Raw genomic sequence first — 27,243 nt, 5'->3', positions numbered from 1 at the left:
AAAAATTAGCCGGGTGTGGTGGTGGGTGCCTGTAATCCCAGCAACTTGGGAAGCTGAGGCAGGAGAATTGCTTGAACTCACGAGGTGGAGGTTGCAGTTAGCTGAGATCACGCCATTGCACTCCAGTCTGGGCAAGAGAGCGAGACTCTGTCTCCAAAAAAAAAATACAACCTTTAAGGCCCTATTTCCAAATAAAGTCACATTGGGGGTTAGGACTTCAACATATTAATTTGGGGGAATATGTTATATGGAATTAATTATATGGAATATAATTTAGTCCATAACAGTTACAATATCAAAATGAGTTGAAAATTCTAATCTTCTGTAAGATTAAAACTGCCTCAAATCATTATTACAAGAAACAAAAGTATCCCTTAAGGGAATTCTGTATAAAGATCTAAGAAGAATTGTCCTGGTATCACAGATACACAGGAGAATCAAATATTAAGGAGAGGCTGGATGTGGTGGCTTATGCCTGTAACCCCAGCTACTTGGGAGGCTGAGGCAGGAGAATCGCTTGAACCTGGGAGGTGGAGGTTGCAGTGAGCAGAGATCGCGCCATTGCACTCCAGCCTGGGCAGCAAGAGCGATACTCTGTCTCAAAAACAAAACAAAACAAAAAGAGGTGTTGAAGGGCCCTCACATTTTACTCCATATATTCCCAAATTTTTTCCCTTGTGAGTTTATATAAAAAATGTGTGGAACTTGAGTTTAAAAAATAATGTGTTTAACTTATATAAGGAATAAAAGAAGAAAACCCTCACGCACACTTAGAACCTCTACAGAGAGGAAAAACAAATTTTACAATGCAGACCTTTTACAAATTAACTCCTTTTAGAAAGCAGCAAAAATAAAAGACAAATGGTGGAATGGAGACTATATGTGTATGTGTGTTTGACAAGGGAATCATTGGTTAGTGTCTGTGTTCTTGGGTCCCCAGTACCACCCTCTGGTTCAGTGATTTGCTAGAACTCCTAGAATTCAGCAAATACTGTGTTGCATTTATGGTAGAGTGTTAGAGTGAAAGGATGCAGATTAAAAGTCAGCAACATGCTGAGCATGGTGGCTTATGCCTATAATCCCAGCACTTTGGGAGGCCGAAGTGGGTGGATCAGCTGAGGTCAGGAGATCAAGACTAGCGTGGTCAACATTGTGAAACCCCATCTCTACTAAAAATACAAAAATTAGCTGGCCGTGGTGGCAGGTGCCTATAATCCCAGCTACTTGGGAGGCAGAGGCACAAGAATCGCTTGAACCTGGGAAGTGGAGCTTGCAGTGAGCTGAGATTCTGCTACTGCACTCCAGCCTGGGCAACAGAGTGAGACTCCATCTCAAAAAAGAAAACAGCAACAGAAAAAAGCACATAGAGCAAGCTCCAAGGTCCAGGAGAGACCAAGTGCAGGCTTTCCATTGTCCTCTCTCTCTCTGGAATTTAACTGATAACCTTTAAATCTCCCAGGAACAGGCCGGGCGCAGTGACTCATGCCTGTAATCCTGGCACTTTGGGAAGCCGAGGCAGGTGGATCGCCTGAGGTCGGGAGTTCGAGACCAGCCTGACCAACATGGAGAAACCCTTTTCTCTACTGAAAATGCAAAATTAGCCGAGCGTGGTGGTGCATGCCTGTAATCCCAGCTACTCGGGAGGCCGAGGCAGGAGAATCGCTTGAACCCAGGAGGCATGGGTTGCGGTGAGCTGAGTTCACACCATTGCACTCCAGCCTGGGCAACGAGAGCAAAACTGTCTCTCAAAAAATAAAAAGGAAAAAAAAGAAAAAATCTCCCAGGAACGATGTGTGAGAGATTTGTGTTCATGCCATACAGAACCAGGGAAGCTCACTCTAGCTTGGTGTTCAGGGTTTTAATTGGGGGCTGGTGTAGGGGTGATCCCTTTTCTCCCTATCATAAGGGTCATGACAGAAAACCCTATAACAAAACACAGGTTAACAAGAGAAAAGCATAACAAGTTTATTTGATAATAGTTTTATAACTTCCCCTTTGCCCTCCGAAGGTTTGCTGAAAAGCACTGACATATACATACACACACACACACACAAAAGCAGAATAGGCTGGGCGCGGTGGCTCACGCCTGTAATCCCAGCACTTTGGGAGGCTGAGGTGAGCGGATCACCTGAGGTCGGGAGTTTGAGACCAGCCTGATCAACATAGAGAAACCCCATCTCTCCTGAAAATACAAAATTATCCGGGTGTGGTGGCGGGAGCCTATAATCCCAGCTACTCAGAGGCTGAGGCAGTAGAATTACTTGAACCTGGAAGGTGAGGCTGCAGTGAGCCAAGATCACGCCATTGCACGCCATTCCGGGCAACAAGAGTGACACTGTTTAAAAAAAAAAAAAAAGAGTAATAGGAGACAAGTCATACAAGTTTATTTGATTGTAGAGTTTTTTTGTTTGTTTGTTTGTTTGTTTTTTGAGATGCAGTCTTGCTCTGTCACCCAGGCTGGAGTGCAGTGCCGCGATCTCGGCTCACTACAAGCTCCGCCTCCTGGGTTCACGCCATTCTCCTGCCTCAGCCTTCCTAGTAGCTTAGGCTACAGGTGCCTGCCACCACGCCTGGCTAATTTTTTGTAGTTTTAGTAGAGGCGGGATTTCACTGTGTTAGCCAGGATGGTCTTGATCTCCTGACCTCGTGATCTGCCTGCCTCGGCCTCCCAAAGTGCTGGGATTACAGGTGTGAGCCACTGTGCCCGGACTCTTTGATCATAGTTTTATGTGACATGGGAGCCTTCAGACTGAAGACCCAAAGGTACGGGGAAACATAAACATACAGTTTATGTTTAGGTGTGGACATCCGTGTAGAAATATGATTGGACAAAAAGGGCATGATCTCATGCTATAGGTTGAATGGGGAAATGCAGCCAGGCCTGGCTGTTCAGATTCTCCTTGTTCTCTTTGGGAAGTATTCCTTCCTACCCAGTGTGCGGTAGGACCACTATGGAATGAGGGTCTTATGACCTACAATGAAACAAGGTAGGTCAGATAATTTATTTATAGCCAGTTATGATACAGAAGGCAGGGAATTAGGGTAATATTTTTAGGTTTTATGACTGGCTTTGGAGAAAAAGCGTTCCCGTTTTTTTGTTGTTGTTGTTTTGTTTTGTTTTTTGTTTGTTTGTTTTGAGACTGAGTTTTGCTAGTTGCCAAGGCTGGAGTGCAGTGTCATGATCTCGGCTCACTGCAACCTCCGCCTCCCATGTTCAAGCCATTTTCGTGCCTCAGCCTCCCGAGTAGCTGGATTACAGGCACCTGCCACCACACCTGGCTAATTTTTGTATTTTTAGTAGAGACAGGGTTTCACCATGTTGGCCAGGCTGGTCTCAAACTCCTGACCTCAAATGATCTGCCCACCTTGGCCTCCCAAATTGCTGGGATTACAGGCATGAGCCACCACGCTTGGCCAAGGGTTGTTGTTTCTATGACCTGCCTTGGGGAAGGGGTATTCTAGTTTCTAAGCCTAGTCTTGGGGGAGAATGAGGCGTGAGAGAAAGGAGGGCAGGAGAAGGCCAGAGAGAAATTTGTGCTTTTGAGGCCTTTAATTTGCAGTATCATTTTCTGAGCCCCAATGCTAGTCATGTAGGCTTGGCTGACCACCCTTGTGGCTGATCTTCATTCTCCAGCCCTTTCAGAGGAGGAGCTACCACACGGCCTGCAGTTCTCAACATAACAGGGTCCCTTTGTTAGCATTAACATCTGGACATGTCCCATGGCCTCAGGCAAACAAAGACACCCTTAACTGGTAGGATATTCCAGGGCTTTAGAGGTTGTCTCACAAGGAGGCAGGCCAGGATACCTTTCCTTGAAGTGTTCAGGGTTTGGACCATCCGGTTCTGCTGAGTTAATCCCCTAACTTCATGCTATCTTCTGTCTAAAGACCTCTTGTAAATCAGTAAGAAAAAGACAATAGTGGAAAAATGGGCAGATGACACGAAAGGGTAATATATTTAAAAAATAAAGCTAAAAATATAAAAATTTCTGTCTCAGTGTAAATATGTTTATGAATTTCAAAAGAACAAAGCCTGACATGGTTAATGGTCTCATATATCAGTGATGAGTATATAAATTGATACAAGCTTCCTGGACAGTGCTTTGCCTTTTCTTTGACCCTGCAATAACACTTTTCCTAAGGAACTAATCAGGCAAAATCATTCAAAAACTGTATGTCTAACAGTGTTTGCTATTGTCTATAAAAGCAAGCAAGGAAGCAAGAAAACAACCTACAGGTCTATTAATAATGAAATAAATTTTGGTTATTCCATGCAAAGGAATATATTATGAATCTGTTAAGAAAATGAATGTTTTGACTTTTGTTTTCTGTCATGAAGTGAGATCCACAATATTGTCAATTAAAATGTAGATTTCTAAAAAGAAAATTATACATTTAATAATATATGCATGTGTATCCTTGTATGTGTATACATGGAAAAAGCCTGAAAGGATAAATCCCAAAAATAAGGTAACTGGTTATCTCTAGGTGATATTATAGGTGATTTTCATTTTTTTTATATTTACTAAAATTTGTGTTTTAATATTTGCCAAAAAGTAAAATGAGGGTATTTCCATGATAGAGAGGGGTGTAGGAAAGATCACTCTGGCTGCAGTATGAAGAAAAGGTTAGACTAAAGTCAAGGAGACAAGTTAGATAGGAATGGCAGTAATCAAAGTGAGAGATGATGGTGGCTGAACCAACGTACTAGACATGAAGATTAAGACCAGAAACATTCACAAGATACTGAAGGGAATATGTATACCAGAATGTGACATTGATTAGATAGAGAGCCTAAGGAAGAACGAGGGAGCTCAGGATGCCATTCAGGTTTCAGGCTTGGTGTTGCTATTCACTGAGTTGGGGAATATGATAGAAGAGTTAGAATTAAGATATATCTCTCTATCTACTGCTTATTATGTGGTGTTATATTCTTTTTTTTTTTTTTGAGACAGTTTCGCTCTTATTGCCTGGGCTGGAGTGCAATGGCATGGCCTCGGCTCACTGTAACCTCCACCTACTGGGTTCAAGCGATTCTCCTGCCTCAGCCTTCTGAGTAGCTGGGATTACAGGCATGCACCACCATGCCTGGCTAATTTCGTATTTTTAGTAGAGACGGGGTTTCTCCATGTTGGTGAGGCTGGTCTCGAACTCCCGACCTCAGGTGATCCCCCTGCTTTGGTCTCCCAAAGTGCTGGGATTATAGGCATGAGCCATTGCACCTGGCCTGTGCTGTTATATTCTAAATATTTACACATTTTCACTTTTCCTTAATCCTCACAACAAACCCACGGGTAGATACTATTATTCCTAGTTTTATAGATGAGGAAATGGAAGGCTGGAGAGGTTGAGTAATTTACCCAACCAGACTCATACAGCTAAAGTCATGGAGCTGGGAATCAAACCCAATTGGTTTGGTGTGGAGTCACCATTCTGACCTGCCTTACTGCATGGCAAATTAATGGCAAGAGACTTGAGAGAGAATGAGTTTTGGATATGTTAGGCTTGAGAAATATGAGGGACATCTACCTGGGGTTGTCCAGGAGGGTGGTTACATTTGTATGTTTTTCTGTAGCTCAGAAAGGATGAGCAGTGAAGCCAACGCAATGAGAGAAACCACCTGAGAATAAATACAATAAAAAATAGAGGAGACTATTAAACACTAATAAATTGGACCTAACTACATTACAAAGGAAGGATGTAACCACACTGAAAGAGGTGAGGAAGAAAAGAACTAGCCTTAAATAACTTTAGGAAACAGTATCTTAACTGGGTACTGTAAGGCTAAAGATGAAAAGAATTCCACATAAATGCTGTAATCAAGTCAGTAATTGTGTTTCTCACAAGGGTATGAGTTAGCAACTCTATTATAAAACTATGTTATATGTATATCACAATTGAACAAATAAGTAGATAATGAGAGCCACCAATTTTTTACTGTTGAAGAAGGAAGTTACCAGTAAGGAAAAAGGGAAGACTAAAGTGAACCTTGTGGTATTAGATTGGAATCGGATATCAGTATGAACTCATGGTATTTAATATATATATGTGTATATATATATACACACACATAAACATGCACATAATCGATGTGTGTATATACATGGTTAGTATGTGCGTGTGTGTATATATATATATATTATATATTTCCTAGCTATGTCTGCTAAGAGGGCCTAGAAGCAATGATACCCCAGTAGCAATAAGCACACCTAGCACCCAAATCCTTGTTTCTAAGTCCTCTTCTCCAGTAAAAGGAACCAGGGCACTTTGGAGAAACGGTTGATTCCAGGGCTGGGCAGGAAAAATGAAAGAGCCTGAAACATCTTACATTGCCAGGAAATGAGAAAGTGCTTAAGAAAGGAGAAAGCCTGGATGAAATAACACAGGAGTCTCGTAATGGCCAAAGCTGGAACAATTTGTGCAATAAAATAAATAATAAAAGTGTTTGACTTTTAATTCATAGAATATAATAAATATTCATGAGTCTCTATAGATACAAACAAAGAATCTAATAAACGAATGAATAGGGGATAAGCAGCAGCTCTTCCTTATGGAAAAATTCCAATATTAAATTAGTAAGAGGGAAATAGAAGAACACCATTAGGTAAACACCACATTAATAATTGTTGCAGATGAGATGAGATACACTGATGATGTAATTAATGGGTTTGAGAAGCAAGATATGTACATAATCTTTTTTCTTTTTTTTTTTTTTTTTTTGAGACAGGGTCTCACTCTTTCACCAAGGGTGGAATGCAGTGGTGTGATCATGGCTTGCTGGAGTGCAGTGGCATGATCACAGCTCATTGTAGCCTCCACCTCAAGGTGGAGTTGCTTCCAGGCTCAAGCAACCCTCTCACCTCAGCCTCCCAAATAGCTGGGACTACAGACACTCACCACCAAACCCAGCTATTTTTTTCTTTTTTTTTTCATAGTGAAGGTCTCACTATGTTGCCTAGGCTGGTCTGAAACTCCTAGGCTCAAGCCATCCTCCCACTTCCACCTCCCAAAGTGTTAGGATTACAGGCATGAGCCGTCCGTCCTGTAGGTAGCCTTAAAGTATCTTCCCCCAGGATGTTTATTAGCAACAAAAGGAAAGATAGTAACTTTTACGACAGAGAAACCTAGTAGATACCACCTTGACCAAGTGATAATGGTAAATATTACCGTTAATGAGACATATTGCCATTAATGAGCCATATTACCATTAATGAGACATACTGACATTGTGAACATATTGACACTGTAAACATCGTAGACATATTGACATCGTACAGAGTAGATCTTCATGTCCAGTTCCTACCACAGAGCTCCTAAAACCCTCATCATTTTCTGAGTGATAGGGATGATAGAAGCATCTTTTGCTATTCATAACCAATGAGATGACTGGTGACTCCAAGTTCCTACGTAGCTTCAGGATGGAGGCTAGTGGCTAAAGGAACCTACCTTGTAATTAGAGGGTTGAACTTTAAGTCCCAACCCCAAACCCCACCCCACCTCTGAGGAGAAGACGGGGGTTGAAAAATAGAGTTAATCACCAATGGACAATCAACTCAAAATGGATTAAGGACTTAAACAGAAGACCTGAAGCTATAAAACTACCAGAGAGGAAAATGCTTCATGACATTTATCTAGACAAAGATTTCTTGCGGATATGACCACAAATGCAAAAGTAAACAAATAGGGTTGCGTCAACCTAAAAAGCTTTACACAGCAAAGGAAACAATCAATAAATGAAGAGAAAAACCAAAGATTGGGAGAAAATGTTTGCAAATGATACATCTGATACGGGACTGTATTAGTCTGTTCTCACACTGCTAATAAAGAACTACCTGAGACTGAGTAATTTATGAAGAAAAGAGGTTTAATTGACTCACGATTCCACAGGCTGTACAGTAAGCATGACTAGGAGGCCTCAGGAAACTTACAAGCATGGCAGAAGGCCAAGGGGAAGCAAGGACCTTCTTCATGTAGCAGGAGGAGAGAGTGCAAAGTGCCACATGCTTTTAAACCATCAGATCTCGTGAGAATTCACTCATCACGAGAACAGCAAGAGGGAAATCCACCCTGTGATCCAGTCGCCTTCCAATTCAACATGAGATTTGGTTGGGGGACACAAATCCAAACCATATCAGGGACTAATATCCAAAATATATAAGGAACTCAACAACGAGAAAACAAGTAACCCAATTTTAAGACGGACAAATGTCCTGAATAGATATTCTCATTCACAGAAAATTAAATTCAAATTTTCCCATTTATTTCTAAAAAACGACAACATACAAATGGCTATCTGAGATATGAAAAAATGCTTATCACTGATCATGATGGAAATGCAGATTAAAACCACAATCAGAGAGCCCTCGCCCCTTTTAGAATGGCTTATTATCAAAAAGACAAAAGATAACAAGTATTGGTGAGAGTGTGGAGAAAAGGGAACACTTATGCACTGTTTGTGGGAATATAAATTAATACAGCCATCACAGCAAACTACAGGAGTTCCTCAAAAAACAAAAAATCGGAGGCTGAGATGGAGAATTGCTTGAACCAGGAGGTGGAGGTTGCAGTGAGCCGAGATGGCGCCACTGCACTCCAGCCTGGGCGACAGAGCGAGACTCCATCTCAAATAAAAATAAAAATAATCAAACTACCATATGATCCAGCAGTTCCACTTCTGGGTATTCTTTTTTTTGAGACAGAGTATCATTCCATCAGCCAGCCTGGAGTGCAGTGGCACGATTTCAGCTCACTGCAACCTGTGCCTCCCAGGTTCAAGTGATTCTTGTGCCTCAGCCTCTCAAGCAGCTGGAATTGCAGACATGCGCCACACCACACCCAGCCAATTTTTGTATTTATATTAGGGACAGGACTTCACCATGTTGGCCAGGCTGGTCTTGAACTCCTGATCTCAGATGATCCACCCACCTCAGCCTCCCAAAGTGCTGAGATTACAGGTGTGAGCTACCACACCAGGACCTAAGTATATATTCAAAGGAATTGAAATGGGTATGCCAAAGAAATATCTGTACTCCTGTGTTTATTGCAACATTATTCACTGTAGTCAAGATATGGAAGCAACCTAGATGTCCACTGGATGAATGGATTTTAAAAATGTGGTCACCAGCCGGGCGCGGTGGCTCAAGCCTGTAATCCCAGCACTTTGGGAGGCCGAGACGGGCGGATCACGAGGTCAGGAGATCATGACCATCCTGGCTAACCTGGTGAAACCCCTTGTCTACTAAAAAATACAAAAAACTAGCCGGGCGAGGTGACGGGCGCCTGTAGTCCCAGCTACTTGGGAGGCTGAGGCAGGAGAATGGCGTGAACCTGGGAGACGGAGCTTGCAGTGAGCTGAGATCCGGCCACTGCCCTCCAGCCTGGGCAACAGAGCGAGACTCCCTCCCCCCAAAAAAAAAAAATGTGGTCACCAGGCGCTGTGACTTACCCCTATAATCCAAGCACTTTGGGAGACTGAGGTGGGTGGATCACGAGGTCAGGAGTTTGAGATCAGCCTGACCAACATGGTGAAACCCCATCCCTACTAAAAATACAAAAATTAACTGGGCATGGCAGCACGTGTCAGTAATCCCTGCTACTCAGGAGGCTGAGGCAGGAGAATTGCTTGAACCCGGGAGGTGAAGGTTGCAGTGAGCCGAGATCGAACCACTGCACTCCAGCCTGGGCAACAGAGCGAGACTCTGTCTCAAAAAAAAAAAAAAAAAAAAAGTGGTATATACACACAATGGAATATTATTCAGCCTTCAAAAAGAGGGAAATTATATTATTCGTGACAACATAGATGAACCTAGGGGACATTGTATTAAGTGAAATAAGCCAAGCACAGAAAAACAGAAACTGCATGATCTTACTTAAAACGTGGACTCTAAGAATGTTGAACTTGTATAGAGTGGAATGGTTGTTACTAGAATCTGGGGCTGTGTGGTAGGGGGCTAGAGAGATGTTGACCAAAGGGTACAAAGTTTCAGTGAGACAGAAGGTATAAGCTTTAGTGATCTATTCCACAGAATGATGACTAAAATAATAAAATAACAATGCATTGTTTTCTTTTCTCTTTTCTTTTGTTTTCTTTTCTTTTCTTTCTTTTCTTTTCTCTTCGAGATGGGTTTTCAACATGTTGCCTAGGCTGGTCTCAAACTCCTGATCTCAAGTGATCCGCCCACCTCGGCCTCCCAAAGTGCTGGGATTACAGGCCTGAGCCACTGCATCTGGCTGATAATGTGTTGTATATTTCAAAATTACTAAAAGAGTAGATTTTAAATGTTTTCACCACAAATAATTGAAAAGTATGTGAGGTGACAGATATTATAATTGGCTATTCCACAATGTGTATTAGTCTGTTTTCACGCTGCTGATAAAGACATACCCAAGACTGGGCAATTTACAAAAGAAAGAGGTTTAATGGATTTACAGTTCCAAGTGACTGGGGAGGACTCACAATCATGGTGGAAGGCAAGGAGGAGCAAGTCACATCTTACATGGATGGCAGCAGGCAGAGAGAGAGAGAGAGAGAGAGAGAGAGAGCGTGCTTATGCAGAGAAACTCTAGCTTGTAAAGCCATAAGATCTCATGAGACTTATTCACTATCATGAGAACAGTATGGAAAAGACCTGCCCCCATGATTCAGTTACCTCCCACTGGGTCCCTCCCCCAACATGTGGGAATTCAAGATGAGATTTGGGTGGGGACATAGCCAAACCACATCAACAATGTAAATATATATTAATGCATCACATTGTACTCTATAAATATATACAATTACTATTTGTCAATTAGAAATTTTTAAAAATTTTAAAGTCACCAATGTCACCATTGATTTTAAAGTCACCAAGTCACCAATTTTAATCAATCTTGACTATATAATGCAACCTCCATAGAAACACTAAAAAAAGGAGTCTGGAGAACTTCCAGATTGGTGAACACATACAGGTCTGGAGGTTGCCATGCCCAGAGAGGGCATGGAAGCTCTGCACCCACCAACCCTCCACCCCTTGCCCAATTTACCTCTTACATTTGGCTGCTCCTGAATTAAGTGAACACAAGGGATTTAACATTCATTAAACAGATCACATATTATGATTTCACTGCAGCCATGGTGCAGCTTATTAACTCTACAGAGCAAACCTTTGTATCACTTACTAACATATGACATGTAGTTTGCTGCATCAACTGACATGACAATTACGAATGTCAATATGACTGAGCACAGTGGCTCACGCCTATAATCCCAGCACTTTGGGAGGCCAAGGCAGGCAGATCACCTGAGATCAGGAGTTCGAGACCAGCCTGGTCAACATGGCAAAACCTGGTCTCTACTAAAAATACAAAAATTAGCCAGGCTTGGTGACGCGTGCCTGAAATCCTAGCTGCTCAGGAGGCTGAGGCAGGAAAATCACTCAAACCTGGGAGACAGAGGTTGCAGTGAGCTGAGGTTGCACCACTGCATTCCAGCCTGGGTGACAGAGTGAGACTCCATCTCAAAAAAATAAGAATAAAATAAGAATGTCAATATATAAAAAGGAATAGAAAATTGATAGAATTTTACTCTTTTGCTAAAATACATTATATTGTATCTTTGAGATTATTCTAGTACAAAGTGTAATAAAACTAGGTGTTTATTAAACCATTTAAATCATTGGTAAGTATACAAGGGCACTGAAGCATTTAATAGACAAAGTAATGTTAATCTATTGGTTACTTGCTCCTGCATTGTCATGCTGTTATAATTTACTTCATCACCTTGCTATTTGATACATAGTGTGAATTTCTCTTGTCACCCCAACTATAGACAAATTTTCATCTTACTACACAATCAAAATGGCATTGATGGGAATGAACTCCAGAGCCTGGGCCTGAACAGGGAGGTGGTCTCTCAGGCTTGATGCTCAGGCATATAACCTATATCTCTCTATTTTTGCCCTATCTCTTAAATATATGTAACATCATACAATGCTTTTCAATCTTTTTAAAAAGTGTGAAGCTCATGAAAGACAGCCTAAGAAACTATTACAGATTGGAGGAAACTAAGGAAAAATAAAACTGAATGCAGTGTGTATTCTAGATCAGAGAAAGAACATTAGTGGAGAAAGAACATTAGTGAAATGTGAATAATTTCAGTTAATAATGTTGTACCAGTAGCCGGGTGTGGTGGTGGGTGCCTGTAATCCCAGCTACTTGGAAGGCTGAGGCAGGAGAATCTCTTGAACCAGGGAGATGAAGATTACAGTGAGCCAAGACCGTGCTGTTGCATTCTAGCTTGGACAACAAGAGCAAAACTCTGTCTCAAAAAAAAATAAAGTTCCAGTGTTAATTTCCTGGTTTTGCACATTATACTGTGGTTTTGTAAACTGTTAACATTAGGACAAGCAGAGTGAGTGGTATACAGGAACTCCACTATTTTGCAACTTTCCTGTAAGTCTAAAATGGGTTTAAAATTTAAAGTTTTTAAAAAATTAAAAAAAGAAAAGCAAACACCAGAATCCTTTCATTTACAAATGTAGCAAATATTTATTAAGTGCCTTTTATGTGCCAGGCACTGGACACTGAAAATATTAATAGAATAGTTAACCAGATAGACCAGGTTCCTACCATCATGGAGATTAACATAACACAATGGTGAGGTATAAAGATGGGTTATCAGACAAATAATTACAGTGATAAAAAAAAAAAAAAATGCTACCCATGGCCAGGTGCGGTGGCTCACACCTGTAATCCTAGCACTTTGGGAGGCCAAGGCGGGAGAATCACTTGAGGTCAGGAGTTCAAGACCAGACTGACCAATATGGTGAAACCCCGTCTCTGCTAAAAATACAAAAATTAGCCAGGTGTGGCACACACCTGTAATCCCAGCTACTCGGGAGGCTGAGGCAGGAGAATCATTTGATCCTAGAGGCAGAGGTTGCAGTGAGCTGAGATTGCGCCCCTGCACACCAGCCTGGGCAACAGAGCCGGACTGTGTCTTAAAAAAAAGGGAGAGGAAAAAAATGCTACCTAGAAAAGGAAGATGTAAATGAGCAACCTCACCTGGTCTATGATGTCAAAATCTTCCCTGAGACCTGAAAAAGGAGTAGATGTTGTCATGGGGGTGGAGGGCGGGCGCATGGCACGTTTCAGCACCTACAAGTGGGTCAGTGTGAATGAAGCCTCGAGCAAACAGGAGAGTGACTGCAGAGAGCAGGAAGCAGTCAGTCATAGGATTCTTTATGGCTTTCTACTCCAACCTAAGAGTGGCAGGATGCCCTGAATAATTTTAAGTGTGGGACTGATACGATCAGGTTTTTGTCTTTTTAAGATCTCTGTAAGTCAACTACAGAGAAACAAGAGTAGGTCTTGGGAAAACCTAAGAAGCAGCAACACGGAAAAGGCAGGCAAAGGAAAACAGATTAGATCACAGCTCCCTGAGAGAGACGGTAAAAGTAAAGCAAGAGTCACCAGTCACCAGTATCAGATACTGTCTTGGAAGCAGTAATGAGGTCAGGCCAGGCCTGGTGGCTCACACCTGTAATCCCAGCACCAGGCCGAGGTGGGTGGATCACTTGAGCTAAGGTGTTTGAGACCAGCCTGGGCAACATGGTGAAACCTCACCTCTACTAAAATTAGCCAGGTGTGGTAGCGTATACCTGTAGTCCCAGCTACTTGGGAGGCTGAAGTGGGAGGATGGCTTGGGTCCAGGAGGCAGAGGTTGAGGGAGAGGTTGCAGCGAGGTAAGATCACACCACTGCACCCTAGGCAGGACGACAGAACCAGACTCAAAGAGAGAGAGAGAGAGGGAGGGAGAGAGGGAGGGAGAGAGGGAGGGAGGGAGGGAGGGGAGAAAGAGAGAGAGAGAGAAAGAGAGAGAAAGAAAGAAGTAATGAGGTCCATTGCATGAACAACATAAAGGTTTTTGGTGGGCATAACCAGAGCAGTTTCAGCAGAGTACTAAGGGCAGAACAAAAGCCAGATTATAGAGAACTGAGAAATGGGCGATGAGGAAGTAGAGAAAGTATTGACAATTTTTTGAAGAGTTGTGACCTTGAAAAAAAGAGAGGATGGTAGTTGCAAAAGGGGTGAGAGTTTTTAATGTTGGGAGACATTAAATTATTATTATTTTGAGACAGAGTCTCACTCTGTCACCCAGGCTGGAGTGCAGTGGCTTGATCTCTGCTCACTGCAATCTCCACCCACTCAGCTCAAGCATTTCTTGTGCCTCAGGCTCCTGAGTAGCTGGGATTACAGGCATGCACCACCATACCTGGCTAATTTTTATACTTTTAGTAGGGACGGGGTTTCACCATGTTGATCAGGCTGATCTTGAACTTCTGACCTCAATGATCCGCCCATCTCATCCTCCCAAAGTGCTGGATTACAGGTGTGAGGCACTGCGCTCAGCCTAATTTCTTTCCTTTTAAGCCACTCTTGTCTTCACTTCCTTCCCTATCCAGTCTAGATCCCACTGTCTAGTGCTTTCTAAGGTAAGAAAGATTTCAGAAGGGGTGTGACCTCCGAAGTGGGTGACTGAAGTAGAAAGATGGTGAAAAACATTGAGGTTGAGGAAGTCAAGGAAATGAAAGGCTCCAGTAGTTGTTCTGAATTCTGGCTTGGATCAAAATCACTTGTGGGGCATTTAAAAAATATGTAGATGGCAGATTTCACCTCTGCAGATTCTGACTTAAGAGCTCTTGGGTGGAACCTGGACGTCTATGTATTTACATCTGTGTATTTTAAAATCACTACAAGTGTGTCTAATGCACAGCTCAGACAGAACCACTGCACAGGCAGTGAGCTTCACTGGTATTCCTTAGGCATGGATTTTGGTATCCATGGGGGTTCTGGAACCAATGTAACAGATATAAAATACTAATTTAGCACACTTTGGGAAAACTACAATTAGGTAATCTCTGGAGCCCTCTTCAGTTTGTACTGAAAAGAAAAATGGATCAGTCTGAGCTGTTGTGCACCCTGGGTGCAGAACATCGCCCCACTGCACCCATGCAGGGCGCACTTGTTTAGAGTCATTTTGTTCCGGACTCACCCATTATCTTCACATTCCTGGAATTTATGATACAAAAACAATGTATAGCCAAACAATACCTTATGTGATTTTGATATAGATTTTTGGTAAACAACTCAGGAACTGCTCGTTATTTTCCTTTAAAAATCCACTTAGGGCCAGGCGCTGTGGCTCATGCCTGTAATCCCAGCACTTTGGGAGTCTGGGACAGGCGGATCACCAGGTCAGGAGTTCGAGACCATCCTGGCCAACATGATGAAACCCCATCTCTACTAAAAATACAAAAATTAGCCAGGCGTGGTGGTGCATACCTATAGTCCCTGCTATTCAGGAGGCTGAGGCAGAAAAATCACTTGAACCTGGGAGGCAGAGGTTGCAGTGAGCCGAGATTGCACCACTGCATTCCAGCCTGGGCGACAGAGCGAGACTCCGTCTCAAAAAAAAAAAAATCATCCACTTATAACTGCTGTTAATCAGAGTGTATTTTCATGGCAACTTGAATCTGTGCTCCCAAGTTGAAATCTTCAAGCTTGGCCCAAATAAGCTCTCCACTTAGATTAACTTTGCCTCAACTTCTTCCTTTTAGGTCAACATACCTGGTGTAAGGAGGCAGGATTGAGAGTGACTCTCACCCACCACTGGTGTTTCTCTTTGAAAGTGGCGCTTGGCACCAGCATGAACTCCCCATCCTCAGCAGTCCCACCAGGTATTTTTGGTAAGTTCTCCTGAATTCAGACCTCCCACTATTTGGGTGAAGTTGTAGACATTATTTGGGCTGTTTTTCAAATCTTCCCTTTTCCTTAAGAGTGAGGGCTTCGGTCTCTGTCTTTGGACAGGAGATTCAGGTCAAGATATCTGCAGAGAACTGCTTTTTTTTTTTTTTTCTGCTTCTGTCACAGCAGAAAGTTCGGGTCAAAGTTTTTCTGCCTCTGCCTCGGGACAGGAGGTTAGGGTAAGGGATTGGCAGTGTGGCACCTATGGTCTCATTTTATAGAGCGTGCTTTTAAGATTGCAGCTGTGTTTTATTTTTGGGGATTGGGGCTTGGTTTTACATTTGTGACCATCACCAGCTGGGTTTGTGTATGACACTTATGGGGCGTCCTCTTGTAAATATCTAGGAAAGTGGACCCACCTAACACGGGGTGGTCATAAGCAGCAGTAGCCAACACGGGATCCTTTGAAATGTAAAGTAATTCATTTGCATGCACAATTAGGGGGGAAAAGCTGGTGTTAGAACCAGACAACCTGAAGAGGAGACCTATTTTAGGTTTGTCCCGGCTGAAATCTGGTAAGAGATTTGGAAAGACTTTTTATGTTAGAGCTCTGTGGTCAGAAATCAGCTTAATTAAAAGCCTATATTTAGGTTATCACGTTTTCTGGAGCAAGGAAGTCTTCTCCACATTTTTTCTCTTTTAGATCCTGTTTCTGGGAATTTTTTTAGCCAGCCCTTTTTAAATGTGTTCTTTCCCTGTTTGCTTCCTATGTTGGCATTTTTGCTGAGAACAGTGTAAAACTTCATTGGCCTTTTTGAAAGCTTTTGTAGCAAGGAGCACTGTGGATGCATTGCATAGCCTGGTATTGTGGTGTTTCCTTCTTTTTGGGGACTAGGGATTAAATATAGAAGTGAGATTTTTGATTTTTAAATATCTAGGTGTACTGCCTTCCAGTTGTGCCTGCCTTTCATGTATTTAAATATTAGGCCCTGGAAACTGCAGATACTTTCTTTGTCCTGTGTTCATTAAAGGGCTTCATCCTGAAGTCAGTTCATTCATGTTTCTGCAGAAGATATGATTTCATTGTTTTTTGTGGCTGTATGGTATTCCACGTGCAGGTTTGTTACATAGACATGTTGCGTAGCAATGAGGTCTGGGTTTCTGATGTACGCATCATTCTAGTAGTGAACATTGCACCTGGTAGGTCATCTTTCAACGCTAACCCCTGTCCCATCCTCCCTCCTTTTGGAGTCCCCAGTGTCTGTTGTTCCCCTCTGTATGTCCACATGCACCCGTTGTTTAGCTCCTACTTACAAGTGAGAATGTGCAGTCTTTGATTTTGTGTTTCTGCGTTATTTCACCTAGGATAACGGCCTCCAGCTCCATCCATGTTGCTGCAAAAGGCATGATTTCACTCTTTTTTATGACTGCATAGTATTCCATGTTGTATGTATATTACATTTTCTTCATTGAATCATCCATTGATGGACACTGAGGTTGATTCCATGACTTTGCTGTTGTGAATGGTGCTGTGATAAACATACAAGTACAAGTGTCTTTTTTTATATAATAATTTATTTATATTTGGATAGGTACCCAATAGTGGGATTGCTGGGTTGAATGGTAATTCTATTTTTAGTTCTTTGAGAAATCTCTGTGCTGTTTTTCATTGAGGTTATACTAATTTACATTCCCACCAGCAGCGTGTACATGTTCCCACTTCTCTCCATCCTCACCAACATCCTTTTTTTTTTTTTTGAGATGGAGTCTCGCTATGTCGCCAAGGCTGGAGTACAGTGTTGCAGTCTCAGCTCACTGCAACCTCCATCTCCCAGGTTCAAGCAATTCTCCTGTCTCAGCTTCCTGAATAGCTGGGATTACAGGCATGTGCCGCCATGCCTGGCTAATTTTTGTATTTTTTGTAGAGACGGGGTTTCACCATGTTGGTCAGGCTGGTCTCGAACTCCTGACCTCATGATCCACCTGCCTTGGCCTCCCAAAGTGCTAGGATTACAGGCGTGAGCCACCATGCCCGGCCAACATCTGTTGTTTTTTGGCTTTTTAATCATAGCCATTCTGACTGGTGTGAGATGGTATCTCCTTGTGGTTTGAATTTGCATTTCACTGTTGATGAGTGATGTTAAGCATTGTTTCATATGTTTGTTGGCTGCTTGTATGTCCCACTTTTTGATGCGTTTTTTTTTTTTTTCTTGTTGAGTTTCTTGTAGATTCTGGATATTAGTCCTTTGTCAGATGCATGGTTTGCAAATGTTTTCTCCTGTTGTTTATTGTGTTGAAAATTTATTTTGCAATGCAGAAGCTTCTTAATTTAAGTCCCGGTTATTTATCTTTGCTTTTGTTGCGTTTGCTTTTGAGGTCTCAGTCATAAATTCTTTGCCTGGGCCAATGTCCAGAAGAGTTTTTCCTAGGTTTTCTTCCAGGTTTCTTATAGTTTCAGGTCTTATGCTTAGGTCTTAATGTAATACATCTTGAGTTAATTTTTGTAGACGGTAAAAGATAGGGGTCCTGGCTGGCGCGATGGCTCATGCCTGTAATCCCAGTATTTTGGGAGGCTGAGGCGGGTAGATCATGAGGTCAGGAGATCGAGACTATCCTGGCCAACATGGTGAAACCCTGTCTCCACTAAAAAATACAAAAAAACTAGCTGGGCATGGTGGCATGTGCCTGTAATCCCAGTTACTTGGGAGGCTGAGGCAGGAGAAATCGTTTGAACCAGGGAGACAGAGGTTGCAGTGAGCCGAGATCACGCCACTGCACTCCAGCCTGGTCAACAGAGCAAGACCCCGTCTTAAAAAAAAAAAAAAAAAAAAAGATAGGGGTCCAGTATCATTCTTCTACATGTGGATATCCAAGTTTTCCCTCACCATTTATTGAATAGGATGTCCTTTCCCCATGTATATTTTTGTTAACTTTGTCAAAGACCAGTTGATTGTAGGTACGTGGCTTTACTTATGGATTATCTATTCTTTTCTGTTGATCTGTGTGTCTGTTTTTGTACCAGTACTGTGCTACTTTGTTTACTGTAGCCTTGTAGTATAATTTGAAGTCACATAATGTGATGCCTCTAGCTTTGTTCTTTTTGCTTAGGATTGCTTTGATTATTCAGGTTCTTTTTTGGTTCCCTATGAATTTTAGGATTGTTTTTTCTAATTCTGTGAAAAATGACATTGGTAATTTGATAGGAATTGTGTTGAATCTGTAGATTGCTTTGAACAGTGTGGCCATTTTAATGATATTGATTCTTCAAATCCATGAGCATAGAATGTTTTTTCATTTGTGTCATCTACCATTTCTTTCATCAGTGTTTGGTAATTCTCCTTATAGAGATCTTTCACAACTTTGGTTAAATGTATTCCTAGGTAATTTTGTGTGGCTATTGTAAATGGGATTGCCTTCTTGGTTTGGTTCTCAGCTTGAACGTTTTAAGTATATTGAAATATTACTGATTTTTTTACATTAATTTTTTTCTTATTTTTCGAATATATATATGTATGTGTGTATATATGTGTATGTATTTTTTTAAACAGAGACAGGGTGTCATCATGTTGCCCAAGCTGGTCTTGAACTCCCAGGCTCAAGCTATCCTCCCACCTCAGCCTCCCAAAATGCTGGGATTATAGGCATGAGCCACTGTACACTAATTTGTATCTTGAAACTTCTACTGAAGTCATTTATCAAATCTTTAGGGTTTTCTAGGTATAAGATCATGTCATCAGCAAACAGAGATCATTTAACTTACTCTTTTCCAGTGTGAATGTCCTTTCTTTCTTTCTCTTGCCTGATAGCTGTGGCCAGGACTTCCATTACTATGTTGAATAGGAGTGGTGAGAATTTGCATCCTTGTCTTTTTCCAGTTCTTTGGGGAATGCTTTCAACTTTTCCCCATTCAATATGATGTTGGCTGTGGGTTTGTCATATATGGCTTTTATTATTTTGAAGTATGTTCCTTTGATGCCTGGTTTGTTGAGGGTTTTTTAGTTTTGTTTTTGTTTTTTAAGACAGAGTCTTACTCTGTCGCCCAGGCTTCCGTACAGTGGCATGATCTTGGCTCACTGCAACCTCTGCCTCCCAGGCTCAAGCGATCCTCCCACCTCAGCCTCCCAAGTAGCTGGGACTACAGGTGCAAGCCACCACACCCAGCTAATTTTTGTTTTTTTTGTAGAGACAGGGCCTCATCATGTTGCCCTAGCTGGTCTCAAACTTCTGGCCTCACGTGATCTGCCTGCCTCGGCCTCCCAAAGTACTGGGATTACAGGCATGAACTGCCATGCCTGGCTCCACTGTGCCCCAGATTCTACCCGTGGGTTCTCTGACAGGTTCCAGCACTCTTCCCTCGGCCTTCCCCTTCAGCCACAGTCATTCTCACCTATAACTTTTGTTCTTTCTACGGACAACTGGCTCTGCCATCTCTAGTCGCCCATCTTGGGGGAAAACCCGTCTGCTTCTCCTGACTGTGGGGCTTCTTCCAAGCTTATGCTTGGGGAATGAAGAACCTATTTCTTAAAGTGCTTTTAAATCACTCCTGAAAGGTCTGCCTCTTAATGAAGGGGTTTTGAAATGTTAGATTCCTGCCATGCTTGGGCCATGAATGGCTGCCTCATCTCACAGGACCATTTCACTGGAACTGCAGTTTTCTGTTTTAAAAAAATTGCTCCTCAGAATGGCCTCTTTCTTTATTTCCATCACTCAACATTTTAAAATAGATTTCTCAGGTCAACCTTTGTGAACAGAAAAAGAATGATTCCTTCATGATTATTAGCAAATAATAATACAATCTTACTCTGTTGTTGAAACACGTGATTTTCCATCTTTCTAAAGAAAACAATCACTGTTTCTTAAGGCAGGGAGCATGTGTTCTCTGTTCTGGAAAAGGTTAGGAAAAAGGACTGAGGCTGAATTTGTTGTCATTGACACATGTACACATCTCTGCCTTTTGTAATGTGTGAATCTGAGAAATTCTAAAAGTGCTTTTTGATTGAAGAATGCCACACCTAACTGTGCTCTGTCTGTGTGAAGAATAGTTTGTATGTCTCTTTACAGACTCTGTAAGCCCCTAGGTGGCTGAGACTGCTGGATTTCTTCTGCTGACCCTGGTGCATCTCATTACAGGTCTTCAACCCAAAATTCTATCTTATAAGATACCTGCCAGGATGCAGATTTGAATACCATAGTGAAGTCTGTACATGAGGAAGTGATGCCTTTAGGGAGGGGAGAAAACGATAATAACAACCTTCAAGAGCCCCTACATCTCAACTCGGCATAAACAAGGCAAGATTCTGAGAGTGGCCACCCCTGGAAGCAGAAATCATTCTTGTGGCTATCCATTGGCTCCTGAGGCTCTCATCAGAGATGGGGCACCTTTAGTACCAGGGAGTGGCTGTTCCCCATAAGGTACTGGAAATCAACTTTCAAGAGCAGCCCCAGCTGCTGACGCTACTGGTCCTGGTGCGTCTCCTGACTGTCATGTAGAAGATAGCAGAGCTTTGGCGACTTTACAACATAAGAACTGCAGAGAGGTGTAATCCCAGTGGAAGACTGAATCCGGAGACTCAAAAAGGAAGGTAAACATGTGGAAAAATGAGAATAGTGACATCTCCTTTGTATATTGGAAAGATCACCTTAGGGGAGAGGAGAGGCAGATCTCTGGAGTGTTCGCTTTGGGGTGAATTCATTCCTTGTGGGGGTAAAGAGTAAGAATGGGCCCTCACCCATGACCTCTCCATCGCCTCATCCTACTAGTTCTCATATACACTTAGAGTCACTTGGAGACTTTACAATTTAAAATGCTGTTGCTCAGACCCACCCTAGATCAATTAAATCCAAATCTCTGAGTGTAGGGCTTCTTTTCAAGTTGCCACCAGTATTTAGCCAGGGTTGAAAGCCCCTGAGCTCCCCTATGCCACAACAAGAGGAGTTGCACCCCAGAAGAGAGACAGTTCTGCATTGAATTCCCCAATGTCATAGAGAAGTAGAGACGTCACAGCCTTTAGGCTTATGTCTTAGAGGGCTTCTCAGTACTGTCTGCCATACCTACACAAAGCAGAATCTCCCAGATTAAATTTAGCCTTTGTGTCGTGTATTAACAAGATGCTTCTCTTTTTCTTGGTTATGCCTTCTCAGAATGCTGTTTTTTCTCAGGAGGGGAACATGGAGGAGAAAGAAATGAATGATGGCTCACAGATGGTGAGATCCCAGGTAAGTTCGGTTTTCCTCTCCTCTGAAATGCCATTGCAGTTCTCAGAATGTGGGCACTGTTACTTTTTCACTTCTCAGAAGTGCTGCGTCCCAAAAATCCAGAGCCCAGGAGATTCATGTGACAAATGATACACTCTCCACAGCACGTTTTCCATTCACCTGTGTAGCTCTTTCTAGCTCTTCCCTCCTTCCAGCATTTTCACCAGACTCAATTTCATGGATTTGTGCCTGTGCTGGACGTTGTGAAGAAAACAAAAGAAAACAATGGACTGTCTTTTAATCATCCTTAAATAGCTCACTAAAATTTAAACAATGCTTGCATTCTCCCTGTAAACACAGTGACTGATGCCCAGGCCCCTAGGACTGCTTGGAGCTAATGGGATTAATAAGTATGCCTGAGGGCAACATCAATCACAAATTAATGTTTCTCAAGCCTCTGTTGTATCTCTTCCAAAACCTGTTTAAGTCTGTTATGATTCCTCTTTTTTTTTTTTTTTTTTTTTGAGACGAAGTCTCACTCTGTTGCCCAGGCTAGAGTGCAGTGGCGCGATCTCAGCTCACTGCAACCTCTGCCTCCTGGGTTTAAATGATTCTCCTGCCTCAGCCTCCCAAGTAGCTGGGACTACAGGCGCCCGCCACTATGCCTGGCTAATTTTTTGTATTTTTAGTAGAGATGGGCTTTCACTGAGTTAGCCAGGATGGTCTCGATCTCCTGACATCGTTATCCACCCACCTTGGCCTCCCAAAGAGCTGGGGTTACAGACGTGAGCCACCACGCCCGGCCTAAGTCTGTTATGATTCTATAATCTGATTGGGTATTATGTAAACTGATGAGTATGAGTGCAACAAGAATTGTTTCTATGAAAATTAGTCTAATGCTTTGGAAGGAGTTGATAAATGCTGTCACTTTTGAAAAATTGCTTTCAAATTAGGTGTTAGCAATACTACATCACTGAAGAAAAATCATAAAACTCTCAGGATTCCTCCGCAAATATCATTTCCCATGTGTCAGTTGCTTATTCCAACTTCATGAAACAGAAACTGTTTCTTTATAGGTATGAGTACCCAGTCTTTAAAATCACTCATAGAAAAGGCTTAGCTGACTGTGTGCAGTGGCTCATGCCTATAATCCCAGCACTTTGGGAGCCCGAGGCAGGCAGATCACAAGGTCAGGAGTTCCAGGAGCAGCCTAATGTGGTGAAACCCCATCTCTACTAAAAATACAAAAATTAGCCAGGCATGGTGGTGAGTGCCTGTCGTCCCAGCTACTCGGGAGGCTGAGGCAGGAGAACCGCTTGAACCCGGGAGGCAGAGGTTGCATTGAGCTGAGATCATGCCACTGCACTCCAGCCTGGGCAACAGAGCAAGACTCCATCTCAAAAAAAAAAAAAAATAGGCTTAGTTTTATTTCCAAAGATGAGAAAATGAATGCACATTTATATGTTTTAAATTAAAATAAAATGTTTAAGATCTATTTTATGGATCGCTAATTTAGCCATCTTTTTAAATTAACACATCAGATACCAGTCTCAATTGCTTCAGATAGGATTTCTATCATTCCAATAATATGTGATATCATTATTCTTATGTAGCCAATAAACTCATTGAAGGGGATTTTTTTGGTTTGTTTTTTGTTTTTTGTAGAGACAAGCTTTTACTATGTTGCCCAAGCTGCTCTTAAAGTCCTGGTCTCAAGCCATCCTCCCACCTCTCCCTGTTAAAGTGCTGGGATTGCAGGTGTGAGCCGCCACACGCAGCATGGGGGGGCTTGTTAAAACCCACATCATACAACTAATACTCAAAAATGCATAATGTTGGATGCTGCTGTGAATGCAAAAGAAAACAAATACAACAGGTGCTGGGAGAAGGGAGAAGTCTGATTGAGACTGTAGGGATGAGGGAAGACTTCATGAAAAAGGCAGAGTTTGAATTTGTGCCAATACCAGCAGGTAGGGTTTGGAGATTAGAGAAAACGGGGTACCATTGCAGACAGGAAATAAAACTTGAGCGAGAGCAGGGACAATAAGGAGACTGCCAGCTAGAGCTGAGCTTTTATTTGGTGTATATTAGTGCTTTGGGGTCTTTGGGTTTCAAGGGATAGATTCATTTGGTTTATTCTTTTTTTTTTTTTTTTTTGAGACAGAGACTTACTGTGTCACCCAGGCTCGAGTGCAATGGCACAATCTTGGCTCACTGCAACCTCCACCTCCCAGGTTCAAGTGATTCTCCTGCCTCAGCCTCCCAAGTAGCTGGGATTACAGGCACGCGCCACCACGCCCAGCTAATTTTTGTATTTTAGTAGAGACGGGGTTTTGCCATGTTGACCAGGCTGGTCCACCCACCTCAGCCTCCCAAAGTATTGGGATTACAGGCATGAGCCACCGCACCTGGCCCAATTGGTTTATTCTTAATTAACTGTAAGACTCCCCAAAGACAGGAATAGAAAGACATTTAGAACTAAGGTGGCATGTCTGCTTTTCCACATTCTAGCCCAAGGAGTTAGTTTTAATTTTCTGGAGCCATTTATTATGTTTAGAAGGAAGATGATTCATTCACTCAATAAATATTTTTTGAGCAGCTAGTATGTAACAGAAATTTTTTTTCTTTTCCTTTTTTCTTCTTATGGTCTACTGGTCATTTCATATGTGACAAAAATTATACTTTTTAGCAGCTAGACATCACTGAGAAAAATAGACCTGACCCCAAACCCACGGAGCTTATTGAAAGACATTTAGCAACTATACTAATAAATTGCAAAAGAGATGTTTTTTAAACAAAATGAAAACAAGGTGCTATGAATACACATTAGGGAATCAGGGAAAAACTGTGGGGAAGTGAAATTTAAGATGAGAAAGAAAAGATACATAGAACCTACAAAAAGTAAGTGGAAAAGAGCATTTTGGACATATGCTAAAAATCACCTGCAAAAAACATGGGTTTATTTGAGAAATTAAAAGAAGGCCACTGTGGTTGGCGTGGAAGGAGGGAGAGAATGACTTGAAGTGAGCTTGGAGAAGTGAGCAGGGCTTAAATACACAAAGCCTGTGGCCATGAAAACAGGTCTGACTTTTACTCTGAGTGCAGTGGAAAGCCTTTGGGGGAATTTAAGCAGAAAGATAACATAATAAGTAATCCAGTTCTACAATAAAAATCATCCTGTTGCTGTATATCTTAACTGAATTTGTGAGAGGCAGAAGTTGAAAGGGGAAAAACCAGTTAAGCTACTGTAGCATTTTCAATGATAGAAAATAGTGTAGTCATTGGAGGAAAGGAGGGAGATTTGAGTGCTTTCCTTTAGAAACAGCAGAGGTTAGCTAAGGGGTAAAAACAAAGGAAGAAAAAAGATGACTTCTAAGAATGGAACCCAGGAAATGGCACCATTGGTAATGGTAAATCAGATCATGTCATTCCTCTGCTCAAAGCACATGGCTCCCATTTCACTCAGAGTAAAACCCAAAGTCCTTATGATGGCCTAAACAGTCCTGTAGAATCTGGCCCTGTTACCTGTCGAATTTCATCATTTACTTTTCTTCCCCTTACTTCATTCTGGCCATCCTGGCCTCATTCTTCTTCCTTAAACGTGGCCGTGGGGCCTTTGCACTGTTAACCTGTCAAGCTTCTTTCTCAAATGTCATCTCTGCAGTGCCATCTTTCCTGACCACCCTATTTAAATGTGTAACTGCCCCACACCCACATTCTCGAACCGTTACCCTACTTTACTTTTATCTTCCGACATACTATATAATTTACCCAGTTATGCTGTTTGTTGTCTACTTTCTTTTCTAGAATATAAGTTTCATAAAGGCAGGGAGTTTTTGTCTCTTTTGTTCACTGGTGCATCCCAAGCACCATGCCTGGCATATATATAGGAAGCACTGAATAACCATTCATTAAACACATGGGGAATTTAGCATATGATAAAGGTAACATCTCAAACCGGTGATAAAAAGCTGCTTTGTTCAATAATTGATGTTGGGATTTCTGGGGAAACATCTGGAAAAAGATAAAGTTGGATCTCTACCTCATACTTTACATCAGAACAGTCTTCAAATGGATCAAAGATTTAAATATGAAAAATGAAACCACAAAAAGTTATGCAAGAAAAAATGGGAGAATTCCTTTATAACTTTCACCAGAAAAACTTTCTAATTACAACTGAGAATCCAGAAGCCATAATTAAAAACACCAAAAGCGTCCGGGTTCAATGGCTCATGTCTGTAATCCCAGCACTTTGGGAGGCCGAGGCGGACGGATCACAAGGTCAGGAGATCAAGACCATCCTGGCTAACACAGTGAAACCCCTTCTCTACTAAAAATACAAAAAATTAGCCAGCCAGGCGTGGTGGCAGGTGCCTGTAGTCCCAGCTACTCGGGAGGCTGAGGCAGGAGAATGGCGTGAACCCGGGAGGCAGAGTTTGCAGTGAGCCGAGATCACACCACTGCATTCCAGCCTGGGTGACAGAGTGAGACTCCGTCTTACAAAAAAAAAAAAAAAAAAAAAGCATCTGCATGGAAAAAAATTTAAAAACTATAAGCAAAGTAAAAATACATATCAAATTGAAAAAAATATTTTGCCACTCAAATTACAGTAGTCTAATCTTTCTAATATATAAAATACTTCTCTAAATCAGCAAGAGATTAGGAGTCCAACAGAAAAAGATACAAAAGGCCAGGGACAGTGGCTCATGCCTGTAATCCCAGCACTTTGGGAGGCTGAGGTGGGCTGATCACTTGAGGTCAGGAGTTTGAGACAAGTCTGACCAACATGGTGAAACTTCATAAAAATTAGCTGGGGACTAATGGTGGTGTGTGCGCCTGTAGTCTCAGCTACACAGTAGGCTGAGGTCAGAGGATACTTGAGCCCAGGAGGTGAAGGTTGCAGTGAGCCGTGTTTGTACCGCTGCACTCCAGGCTGGGTGACAGTGAGACCCTGTCTCAAAAAAAAAAAAAAAATTTTGTAAAAAGACAGTTTACAGCAAATAAAATTCAAATGGATCTTAAACACTGAAAAAGTGTTCATCTGTACAAGAGGAAATTTGTATTAAAACTAGAGAAAGCTGGATATTTTATCATCAGGCTTGATATTTGCCATGAGTTTCATATTTTCCGCAAGTGTAACATATTCTGTTAGCAAAGCTGTGGGGAAACAGACACCTTACACTGCTGGTGTGAATGTGACCGATTGCATTTTCAGAAAAATGGCCAAAATACCTCCCATCCCAAATGCTTTCTTTGCAAGTGACTTTGACACTCATCCCATTATAGATATGGAGGTCTGTGTGCCCTCCATTGGATCTCAGCAAG

The 27,243-nt window shown here is 42.0% G+C and overlaps 2 protein-coding genes across 3 annotated transcripts in view; both read left to right on the top strand.

Annotated features, from left to right (window-relative positions):
• Positions 1 to 21,212, top strand: part of LOC105530987 — a 24,348-nt gene extending 3,136 nt beyond the window's left edge. The window contains exons 2-3 of one of the 2 annotated variants that reach the window (XM_011968757.1): positions 15,597 to 15,725; positions 20,854 to 21,165. In XM_011968757.1, coding sequence (XP_011824147.1) covers positions 15,597 to 15,615 — 19 coding nt within the window. In that variant the 3' untranslated portion in view covers positions 15,616 to 15,725; positions 20,854 to 21,165. Of the gene's footprint in view, positions 1 to 15,596; positions 15,726 to 20,853 lie in introns of both variants that reach the window. The other variant, XM_011968756.1, reaches the window with a different exon arrangement.
• Positions 21,213 to 21,859: 647 nt separating this feature from the next.
• Positions 21,860 to 27,243, top strand: part of ZNF713 (zinc finger protein 713) — a 28,169-nt gene continuing 22,785 nt past the window's right edge. The window contains exon 1 of the mRNA XM_011968758.1: positions 21,860 to 21,939. Coding sequence (XP_011824148.1) covers positions 21,892 to 21,939 — 48 coding nt within the window. The 5' untranslated portion in view covers positions 21,860 to 21,891. The remainder of the gene's footprint in view (positions 21,940 to 27,243) is intronic.

Source organism: Mandrillus leucophaeus, unplaced genomic scaffold (genome assembly GCF_000951045.1).
Source record: "Mandrillus leucophaeus isolate KB7577 unplaced genomic scaffold, Mleu.le_1.0 Scaffold859, whole genome shotgun sequence".
Classification (NCBI taxonomy): Eukaryota; Metazoa; Chordata; class Mammalia; order Primates; family Cercopithecidae; genus Mandrillus; species Mandrillus leucophaeus.
The sequence above is the reverse complement of the archived record's forward strand: the minus strand, read 5'-3'. Positions and strand labels throughout refer to the sequence as shown.